Source organism: Neolamprologus multifasciatus, chromosome 20 (genome assembly GCF_963576455.1).
Source record: "Neolamprologus multifasciatus chromosome 20, fNeoMul1.2, whole genome shotgun sequence".
NCBI lineage: Eukaryota > Metazoa > Chordata > Actinopteri > Cichliformes > Cichlidae > Neolamprologus > Neolamprologus multifasciatus.
Genome location: NC_140458.1, coordinates 33306515 through 33318260, shown reverse-complemented (window position 1 = coordinate 33318260; position 11746 = coordinate 33306515). Strand labels below are relative to the sequence as shown.

Genomic DNA, 11746 nt, shown 5'->3' with positions numbered 1-11746 from the left:
GGTACAGTGAAGAAAGAAAACAAGGCGGCGTCAAACCAAAGATTGTTTTTTAAAAAGCTCGACTTTAAAGTCTTATCAGTAGACATATTCCAACCTACATGTTAGCGTACATCTAGAAACAATATTTAAGAAAACGCTTCACGTGAATATTGCAAATACTCCAAGTCCAAACCAAGTGCCTGTAATGTCAGTAGACCTTTTTAGAGGGGGCCTCCCTCACTGGATTAATCTGTAAATGATGTCAGCCACGTTATTTTTAGACAGAGCATACCTCCAGAGCAGGGATCATAGGATATGTTATATCACACCATGAGCCATGTGTTCTTTAATCTCTTTATTTATTTATTGTTGTGTAAATGAAAATGTACACACACAAATATATATATTTAATGTATACTTAGATAGTATATCGGTATATTATTCCCTGTTTTTGCCTTCCAGGTACAGTTTTTATAATATTGCATTTTATTCTGTGCACAGAGTAAAGTATTATGGCCCTCAGCTGCATGACACACTTAAATATTCTAATGGTATGTTTTTACAATAGCATAGTTATATAAGCTACTGTACATACAGGAAATGTGATAACATCGTGTGTATTTGATCAGTCTATCCATTAGATGCTGTTGAAAATAATCTTGTTTTTTTTAAATGATGTGCACTCACAGTGAGACACTTTGGTGCATCTTTCTTTTTCGTGAGAGAGCAGTGTTGTTCAAGTCTGCAGGACAATACCGGCATGCTTTCAAGGTATCTCGAGAGTACTTGTCTGGGTCGAAGGAGAAGCCTCACCTTTTCCTCTGCGTGGCCGTGGTGTTTGGGTTTACAGCACGCCACTGCTAACTTGTTCCCCAGATGCAGGCCTCTGCTTTGATTATCAGCCAACTGAAACTCTGCAGCAACAATGTCCCGTGTCTCACTTTGTTATATCAGGAAATAGATGAACTTCTCCCAAACCTTCAGGGTGTTCATGTATTTTTCTCTCTCCCAAGCAGGAAGTTGAGAGGTCAGAGGATGATTCTTCTCCACGCAAAGATCGATGGGAGAGGCCGAACACTCCTCAGCTGTGCATTAGCTCTCTGTACAGCCATTAGTGAGCATTAAAACGGCTAAATAATAAATGCACTTCAACTGACTGAGAAGCAGATAGCACGAACACCTTTAAATATCCCCTAAAAATAGACCCATCATCAGACAGAATTTCCTATAGAGTCAGTTTAGTTTCCTGAGTAATCCTATAAAAGACTTGGCATTTCCTATTTTTCACTGAAACAGCCACCACCATCTCTCTCTTGTCAGAGCATATGATAGATGGTCTAACTGGTAGGTCACTGCTGTTTTTATAATCTTGCAGTGTGTGTGTGTGTGTATATTTATGCTGAATGCCCTAATGCTCACGGTTTCCATGCAGAAGCATGGGTGACGGCTAAACTCAAGGTCACTTCTTCATTACAGTTAGGGCAGCACTTCCTCCCAGCCGTGTGGCTGCAATGGGGTATAAAAGAAATAAATTACCCCTCAGGAAGCCTGTCACAAGGGCAGGAAAACAGGGCAAGTTCCGTCTTCAAATCAATTTAAATTCAGCCAAGGAGTGCAACCAGTGGCTCTGAAGAATGACTGAGACCCCCAGCCTTGACCACAGCCGGTATAAATCAGACCTGGAGCCACGACTTTTACTATACTGAGCAATGCGTCTGCATTGCTTAACCCAAGACCCCTCTGCAGACCTAATGATGGCCGAGGCTCATTCCAAGACACCAGGAGGCCTAACTGGCCCAGATCGACTCCTGTGTCTGCGTTAGGAAAGAGCATCATACTCTATTATCGGAGGAAACAAGAGAAACAGGCTCCCCAATTTATCTTGTCTTCTCACAAAAGGGTTTCATTTTGCTCTTTTTCTCTATCTTAAAATGTTTTAACACCACGAGGATGTTTATATGCTCTTAGCCTTAAAACAGGCGGTAAACTATTTGATGGAGTTTGTTTTGTTTTCCACATAAAATTTATCTGCATTTACTGTTTCAGCTTACAGAGAAGGGGGCAGTTAAATATAGCCACACTTTTATTCTATTGGCAGCAATTATGATTCCTTAGTCTGTAAGTGTTTACTGATTTAAAAGACGTTTCTCCGAGAGCCAGAGGGATCAAAGTTAGCTTTTTTTATCGCTTTCAGCCATCTTGTTTTCATTATGCACGCTTGTGCGCACACCTCACCAGCAATATTGCGTTTTTAATAGTACAAACAGGCACGTGCATGGTGTCTGATAAAATGGCATCTACAAATATTTTACAGGAGCTTGTTCAACACGCTTCCACGAGATTTATGCACTTAGATATGATTTGTTGTTATGTGTCTTCACCAATGTTCCCTCTAATTTTTCATGTGTCTGAGCGAACACACAAACTCCCTGAGCGTCCCCTGGACCACTGTGAGCACCTGCTCCTCACATACAAGGTCTTAAATAATCAGGCCCCATCTTATCTTAATGACCTTGTAGTACCATATCACCCTATTAGAGCACTTCGCTCTCGCTCTGCAGGCCTACTTGTTGTTCCTAGAGTATTTAAAAGTAGAATGGGAGGGAGAGCCTTCAGTTTTCAGGCCCCTCTTCTGTGGAACCAGCTTCCAGTTTGGATTCAGGAGACAGACACTATCTCTACTTTTAAGATTAGGCTTAAAACTTTCCTTTTTGCTAAAGCATATAGTTAGGGCTGGACCAGGTGACCCTGAATCCTCCCTTAGTTATGCTGCAATAGATGTAGGCTGCCGGGGATTCCCATGATGCATTGAGTTTTTCCTTTCCAGTCACCTTTCTCACTCACTATGTGTTAACAGACCTCTCTGTATTGAATCATATCTGTTATTAATCTCTGTCTCTCTTCCACAGCATGTCTTTATCCTGTCTTCCTTCTCTCACCCCAACCGGTCGCAGCAGATGGCCCCGCCCCTCTCTGAGCCTGGTTCTGCCGGAGGTTTCTTCCTGTTAAAAGGGAGTTTTTCCTTCCCACTGTCGCCAAAGTGCTGCTCATAGGGGGTCATATGATTGTTGGGCTTTTCTCTGTATCTATGAAGCGCCTTGAGGTGACATTTGTTGTGATTTGGCGCTATATAAATAAAATTGAATTGAATTGAATTGAATTGAACAGCAGACGTGTGCACTGTGGTCACGCCAGCATTGAAGTTACACGGTTTATTAAAATAATCAAATTACAGCATTTACATTTATGTTAGACTACTTTTAATTAACTGCTTTAGCCCACTTACAATGAAAATTAAAAAAAATCTTGTTCATGACCTGTGTAGTATGTTAACACTATTGGAAGTAAAAATAACTTGAACTCCAATTTTGAAAACACAACTTTCTTTTTTCTATTTTTATAAAGCTCTGACTTGTATTATGAGTCTGTGGTCTGGGAAAGAGTCTGTAACTCTCTGTCTGCAAAATACAGGATATAATGACCAATGTTGGGCAATTAATTATATAGTTACTTCTTCAAAAAAGTAACTGAGTTATGCAAAAAACAAAGTTTTTCAAACTATTTACAGAACAATCAGCTGTTCTGCATCAAATTTGATGCCACGCAAATTATTTGTGCCACTCCAAAAAATAATTTCTGTCCACTATGAGATAAAGGAGAACAACAGCCTGATACCTGCAGACAGTGGCGGTCCTAGCCTGTTTGACGCCCTGGGCGAACACTCCCTCGGGCCCCCACCCACCACACACACACATACATAAAACATATTAAGGATTATACATTATCATAAAACTGTTGTCGGAACCATACTGAATTTTACCAGAGAAACACACACAAATGGCTACCAAACAGCCATAACTCATCATACAATGAGAACAGGACAAATCAACAACTAACAATGACTAGTTAATATTAAAATCTGTAACATAATGTATTGTTTGGAGTTTAGTCTGTTACTGTTACCATTTTTTACCATTTCTTCTTGGAGCAACTGTAACCCATATAATTTCCTTAGGGATTAATAAAGTATTGTGATTCTGATTGTTTCAGGATGATCTGATACATAACCTGCCATTATCCAATCACACATCTGCTTACCTGCATCTTTCGTTTCTCCTCCTCTTCTTTTCTCTTTTTTTCTAAACTGAGCACCTGATGGCTTTGAACTTTTCTTGTCCATCTTCCATTGCTTTTAATTTTGCACTCCAGTATGAACACCCATCCCCCAACCCGAGGATCACCACAACATAACCTATAGACCTACACCTTAGCTCACAGAGTCGCTTTGTCTGGGGTTTATTTCTGGGATTTCACACAAGCCAGTATTCAAATCAAGAATATATAATGGGCTTGGATTTACAGCATTGTTCTGACACACACAACAAAACTATTGACTACACTACACACTAACTACACAAGATTTGCGCTAAACGTCGCAAATATCTCACATCTCAAAACACCGCCGTTACTCCTAAAACTCCCCCTTTCCTAAATGTTGCCATGTTGCCATATCATTTTTTGATTGGTCGACATGGTACATTTTTCGATCAATAGGAAGGGGGGGGGGGGGGGGGTGGTTTTGTTTTTGCTCACAGGCTTTTCCTTATAAAACGCCGTTTTTATCGTTTCTTCCCGCAGTAAATATAAACAACGATAGTATTCAGGAAGAAAACCAAACATTGCAGAAATTTTTATCATGGTTTTACGTGGCCTCAACACAATTTAAAAACTGGAATAAAGTCCACACTTTGTCTGTCCTGCTCACATCTCCAATGGTTGTACACGTTCTCATTAACGTGGCTTCACTCCACATCAGCCGCTTTGCTCGCTAAAACACCGGTGTCGGCACATAAGGACGCTGTCATAGCCTGTCAACGTTGCTTAGCTGCGTATACGAATGTGAATCGCGTTATTGGCTGGACTATGGGATAAGGCGGCAAAGTTCTAATCCCATACAGGAGCAGCCAGTCACTCACTGGCTAACGCTGCAAAACAGAATTGTTAAAGTATTAATTTTAATTTCAATTCAGGTTAGATTGTTTTTCTGTGCGCAACGCAGATTTTCTGTGCGCAGAGACCGTGGCAGCAGTGCGCAATTGCGCACGCACGCTGCTTAGAGGGAACATTAGTCTTCACCCATTTAATAGTTCTGGGCCAGCTGCCCACACACACACGCAGACACACGCAAGCCAATATGCAAACACAAACAAAAGCTGTAGACCAGAAATTGTCCTTTTGATGTGGCATGTGGATGGGATGTTTAATATGTTGTGGAAAAGGAGTGAAAGGAATTTCCTCCCTTATATGGTTCTTTTTTTTTTTTTTTACTGCAAACTGCATTGTCATGCAAAGCAGCTGAGATGATGCCCAAATAGGACAAGAAGAATGAGATGCAGAGAAAATAAGCGCAGAGGTTTGGAAGCTACAGTGAGTTATGGTAACCCCAAACACTGTCAAGCTGTTTGGGGCTGGAGCAACTGTACATATAACACCCTCCTCTGTACGAACAAAACCATGAAGTAACCAGAGCATGAACTGTTATTGTAGTGAAGGAAGGGGAAGCCAGTGTAAAAAGATACAGTCTGCTTTGTGATTACTGAGTTAGCCCCACACTTTGTTGACTTTGTTCTGCTTTGTGAAAAGTGTGAGGAACGAGCAGGAAAAACGATGCCTATGGAATAGACAGAAAAGCCTGACTTCATGTGAAAATTATTTGTGCAATGCCGGTTTCCACATTGCTGAATCCCGCTAAGCCCATCGGGGTCTGTGGCCTGAGCCGGTGTGCTTTACACACCTCTGAGCGCGTGCACACACACACACACACAAATTCCTCTGCAGTTATCCTTATTTCACAGCAAAATGTTTTGTCTCGTGTAAGAATAATAAAGATAAGCTTTTGATAAAAGGCTATATATGAGAGACAAATGATGTTTTGCACTGATAATCAAGACTAAAAGCTTGGGTTATGTAATCATATAAATAGAAATGGGACTGAATTGTTTACACAACCTTGTAAATTACTTTCTTAAATGGGGAAAAAACAAACAAAAAATATAGGACAATAATTTGCCATTGACAGAAAAACTGTGACTTCCTGTCGGAGCATTCCTTCTAAAAGGACAACATTTATCTCTAAATATTTCATTCCACATCGGCAGTCACGGCCACTAATGTGCTGGCTGGAGTTACGCACTTTGAACTCCATCACACAACAAAGAGAAGCAGGAGTTTTTGTGTTAGCATCGACTCGCTGGCCTCCGTTGAGTGTTTATTTGTCCGTTCCATTTATATCCCTCCATCCAGCTGTCCGCGACTTCCCACAGTCCAATAGGTGACTCTGTGAGGCAACATCTGGATTCCTTCCAGCCCCTGTCTATTCTAAATGAACAACACTGCGATGGCTTTCTTCTCTCCTTGTCAAGGTGCCAGAAGACTAAAGCACTTAAACCATAAGTGTGAATGTGTGATGACAAAGCAGCAGAGAAGCGGTCATCTGAGAAACTCCCTGTGTTCTCTACACTGTGCAGTATTTATGTGAGCAGATCGCTTTACTCGCAGTATACACTAACTCTATAGGACTAAGTGAGAGGCTGCAGTTGTGCTGTTTGTGTTGATGCTAAATTGTTTGTCTGTGGAGTGAACAGGCTTTGCTAAACCTTATTTGGGGCACAGACAGAAATAGATAAGCTAAGTTTAAGTCTCTGTAATAAACTAGATCACATCAGCATGACTTTCCCCTGAGCACCTCTATGTCATAAACTGGATGTAGAAGGAGGGCATGGAGTTCATAAGGCAACATAACAATAACATTAGTAAACCATAACCAGTAAAAATCACATCCAACCTGCCTGTAAAGCTGAAGCTGGCATCAGCCTGGAGTCTCCATCAGCAGCACAGAGCTGCCACAGTCTGCTCAACCAGCGGCAATGCACTGCAGGAATTTAGAAAGGAAATGCAAGCTACCCCATCCACTGCTCACAGAATTAACATGTGTAACGGATTGTTATTTTTTTGGCATGTGTGCATGTGTGTGTCCCCGTTATGAGAAAATGTGACAGGACACAAGCTGCTGACGTGCTGCCTTGTTTAATGCGCTGCTCTCCGTGAATATCGAGGAATACTAGTGGGACAGCTCTGCCTCTCTTGCGCTGACAAAAATAGCCATCGCGTCCACTGAGAGTTCAGCCACAGCCTCCAAGCTGAACATGTTTACAGAAAAAAAGGAATTGTTTTTCAAGAGTTTGCACGTTAGCACAAATGATATTTACTACGCACAAAGCTTTAAAACTTTATCGTAACCGGATTTATGAACATAAATGCTTAGATTATCAAGAGAGATTTTAAGTGGACTGCAACGGCCAAGATGGTTACCGTCACAAAGGATTTACTCATCCTCCAACCAAGTGAAGCAAACATGTCTGACTACAGCAGAAAAACCACACTGACATGTGGTTTTCTTTTTTCTGTCAACTCCACAGATATTTTGGTTTGTTCATTTTGGGCAGGTTTATCCTGCTCATGTTCCTCGAGATAGATTTATTTTTCCCCTCACCCCAAGGTCGTCTTGAATTCCTGTAGCTTTGTACGTGTTGCAAAGTAAACACGTGAACAGGCAGATTTAAATATGCTGTTTTTGGGGCTGCATGGGAGTTGGGAAGGTGGAGACATTTTCATGCGACTTGGCCACCCACAGATGGGATACAATTCAACTACTTCAGCATGGAAAAGATAAATCTGCTTAAAGCTGGTTGTTACTTGAGTTCAGGTGACTAGTTGCAGCTAGTTCTAGACTGGAAAATAAAAGGAAGCACCGTAGATGACGTGTTGCTGTGAAATAAGAGACCTTCCCATCTGTCTAGAGAAAAAGGAATTTATAGATTTTCGCTTTACTACAACCAATAAAATAAAAGTCATTTATTCACTTTCCTGGAGGAGACACATCCACTCGACCTGTTCAGGCCAGTCTGCACAGCCACATTATTGACATTTCATTTGCATGGAAGCTTTGACCTTTGCAGCACAATCTGGTCAGGATGTTCCACTGTTTAAGCGGGACCCAATACAATGCATGAGCTCTATGTGATTTCTTTATTTGTAAAGTCCAGGTTTATTGATCTGTTGTTTCCAAAAGAAGAAACCATTGTTACAAAACTCCACCCATACCGAGAGTCAATCGTGTGTCAAAATTCATCTTTAAAGACTCAAAAGCGCATAAGAGACACAGTCTGAATAAAAAACATACAAAGACTGCTACTTCTGCTCCTTGCCCCAAAGCAGATCAAGTGGCAAAATCCTGTTGGTTTGTCTCAACACTGGATGATGGATAATTGGTCGAGCCCCGTCAGAAATCAGTCTTTAATGATCCAGTATTTAAAAAGCTGTTTTGGATCAGTTTATGCTTGGATGGTGCTCTTTGCGCTGAAAGCCAAGTAGTAGACCAGGATACCAATGAGGGCAGCAACCACTTCAGTAGACACCCATGGGCCATTCCATGCACCCTGTAGTGAGCGGGGGGGGGGAACAGGTTTAAGGACAAGAGCAAATAAGGCAAATGAGGGACAGCCAATCAGAAGAAAGTTGGCTTAAGTAGTAGTTTTATGGTTTTAAATGGAGAGAAGCTAAAACAAGCCAATAAGAGACAGATATGGATTATTTTTAAATGAGAATCACACAAAGCTAAAAGTGGAACTTGTTGTTTTGAATGAATGCAGAGATTCCAACCATAAATCAGACACTGGCCCCTTAGATGCATCCACGCAGGAAACAGTGAAATCGTGACCAGAGACCGCCGCAAGTCAGTGACATTTGGTAACGTCAAGCAACGAGGGGCAAAAAAATGCTGGCAACGTGAAATCGACGGACCCCTGAGTCAAACTTTTTGCAACTCTAAAGAGAGCAATTTAAGCCACTACCAATGAGAGCGTAACATCCTGTTGATTGTATGACGGTATGATGCATGAGTGGGAGGTAAATAAAGTTAGAGGGTTACCTGCACACTATCGTGTCAAATTTCTGGTAATCATGTGTACTTAAGTCCAAAGTTCACTTGCCATTTGCTCTTCTTTAAGCTTCTCTAATTCTTAAGGAAACAATATGACTACTCTGCAAAATAGAGGCCTGTAAGAGTGTGCAGTCAGGCGATAATCTCTCTGGGTTTATTCATTCACTGGAGACCTTTCAAACATGCCAGGAAGTTACGTGATACTTGATGTAAGCTCACTAAAGCTGATACAATTTAAGGGCGCTTACTGGCTTTTAATTTACAAGATAGCAGGATCATGACTCGAGTGATGTGTTCAGTCTGAGCTCCTAGAAGAAACTCACCCTGTGGTCAATGTTGACAGAGAAGAGAGGGTGAATGGCATTTACGTCTTCGTTGTTTCTCTGGGCCTGGAGCAAATGAGATTAACAGATTTGATTGAAATTAAAGCACATTTGATTATAAAGACGACTCATTTCAAAACAAGTGGAGCTCAAGCAAAGGAAACTGTAAGCTGATCACCAACACATAATACACTAACCTTGCGCAGGGCACTGTAGGACTCCTCATCGAAGAATTTGACCTGATATGTTCCAGAGGTTGCCTGTTTGTGAGGAAGACTCCAGGACACCTGATGGAAGAAAGTACACATTCAATAATAGCTGATTATTTACTCCTTTTTTTTTTTTTTAAATATACTTTTAGTTTAAAAATGTGTCTAAATGTAAAGCCTCAAGTCTGTACTAAAAGGCAAACGTGTATTTTAATGGCCTGCTGATGAAAGGGTTAGGGATAAATGTAAACTACTGTCTAAGGGTCAATAAACCTCGGGGCAGCCACCTAATCAAAGACATCCTGTGACTATTAATTCAATAGAAATTACTTTTGACAAAGGAATTAATTCTATTTTTCATTGCACTGGTGTGTGTGTGTGTGTGTGTGTGTGTATTAGTGTGTTGGTTCACTTAATTTCTATAATTTGCTGTCCACTTTTTCCTTTTTATTGCAATTTACTCAAATTACCGCTACAAGAAGTCATGAAGTCATGACCAAACTGGTAGGAAAATCCAGTTAAAGGGCAGCATGTTTTGATATCAGTATGTATATATGAATCCATCCAGCATAGTGAAAATGTATAACAAGAGGAAGTACTTTGATATTTTTTCCCACGTTTGCTTATAAGCTTTAAGGGTGGTCTCAATTAAGAGCTGATCAGTATAGGCTAATACCAGCCAACTGACTGCTGTGAGTCTATCAGTAAATAAGATTACATTTACATATATCTGTAACTAATATTTATTAGTTGTGTAATACTGATTTGGTGCTGTCTAATCGTGGCTGAAAAAATTCAAACCGTTTCTGAAACTTTTTATAATGAGACATTATTACTGGCACAAAGCTGATAAAAACAATGAGAAACAAAGCAGTATCAGGTAAAACTGTAACCACGATCATCTGGCTCATAATAGATTTAGACAGCACTGAAATTATTGTGACTATATGTTCAACCTTCTGTAGTTCATGAATCTACAAAGTGCTACTACTTTTTCAGCTGCTCCCTTTATAGGGGTCATCACAGTGGATCGTTTTCCACCAGCTTCACCTGCACTCTTCCTCTTTTTCTCCTTCCTGACTGCTTCATCCTCAACATCCTTTGTCCAGTGTACATTTAGAGTTTCCTACTCTCACCTAGACTAGCCTCCTTCTCTCTCCCTGCCTCCTATCATCTTTTCCCCTTCTGCTGTTAATTTGTCTTCAGTCAGTAGTAGCACACTATCAACCAGCATCCTGTTGGCCAGCAGCACTGGAGGTGGCCATTGTTGTTAACCTGGGCCCCGATCGATCTGGTATGGAAACCTTTTACTTAATGCCCCGCATGTTTGATTTGGCAAAGATTTTACACCAGATGCTTGAGACTGATTGATTGATTTATTTTTTGTTAAAAAATATCAATCAAAAAAGCCCACCCTGACCCAAGAAACACTCTGCTAACAAATCAGATTCAGTAAAAGCAAGTGCCTTGACCTGTAGCCACATGTGAATCCATACCTGGTACTTTCCAACGTCCTGTCCTCTGGTTACAGGGAACTGTCTTCCATTGACATCAGCATACAGCGTTACGCTCTGCAGAGAGCAGAAATCACCATGAGTGCTCCAGTAGCATCAGTACATCATTGTGCTGCTGGCTGCCTTAAAGTGTTAGAGGTGGACAGTTACCTGTGCTCCGTTGGCGCAGGTCAGGCTGAGTTCAACGATGAAGACAGACTCTGATGAGATGACGGCGTCAGAGGTGGTGTAGGCCGACGGAGTGATGACTGGGTCCGTGCAGCTCTCTCCTATAGGCACCAAGAGCAGAGTTGAGGTCATCTGAAATCCTGCACATGATCATCTACACAGCATCTATAGATAATACAACTTTCACCACTCTGCCCTCCTGTGGCTACGAGATTGCGGGTAGTGATTCAATGAATTAGCTACTAGCTAAAGCTGATTAGCATTATAGGCTTATTAACCCGGTATTCTCTCTTCCAGCGTTGTCTTACCTGAGCAGGCGACCACCAGCAGCGCAAAGAAGGCGGCTATCCGGATCATCGTGACGTCTCGGAGGTTGTTTAAGAGGTTTCGTGTTGCTCCTGAGGTTGCCTGAGTGCTCGGCTCCTTCCAAACAGTAAAAAGGAAGAAGTCCACCTCAGCTCACAGCGCTTCTGCATCTCTGCGTCTGCGCACCAATGACGTGGACTCTCGAAACCGCAGAGCACCCTGGGAAAGTGCCCCGTCGACACGTCA

At 41.5% G+C, this 11746-nt stretch overlaps 1 protein-coding gene across 1 annotated transcript; it reads right to left on the bottom strand.

Annotated features, from left to right (window-relative positions):
• Positions 1–8062: 8062 nt before the first annotated feature.
• On the bottom strand, positions 8063–11685 carry ssr4 (signal sequence receptor, delta). The gene is made up of 6 exons (XM_085144624.1): positions 11503–11685; positions 11177–11295; positions 11009–11083; positions 9501–9590; positions 9304–9369; positions 8063–8477 (listed from the first exon to the last, which is right to left on the bottom strand). The coding sequence occupies exons 1-6, from the start codon at positions 11549–11551 to the stop codon at positions 8373–8375; spliced, it is 504 nt and encodes a 167-aa protein (XP_085000750.1). The 5' UTR covers positions 11552–11685; the 3' UTR covers positions 8063–8372.
• Between the last annotated feature and the right edge of the window lie 61 nt (positions 11686–11746).

Excerpts from the sequence above, each read along its gene's own strand:
- ssr4 (XM_085144624.1), bottom strand. The coding sequence starts at position 11,551 with ATGATCCGGATAGCCGCCTTCTTTGCGCTGCTGGTGGTCGCCTGCTCA. Across the intron at positions 11,084-11,176 it reads CCTGCGCCAACGGAGCACAG|AGCGTAACGCTGTATGCTGA; the intron begins GTAACTGTCCAC and ends TGCTCTCTGCAG. Across the intron at positions 9,591-11,008 it reads AGGACGTTGGAAAGTACCAG|GTGTCCTGGAGTCTTCCTCA; the intron begins GTATGGATTCAC and ends TTCTTCCATCAG.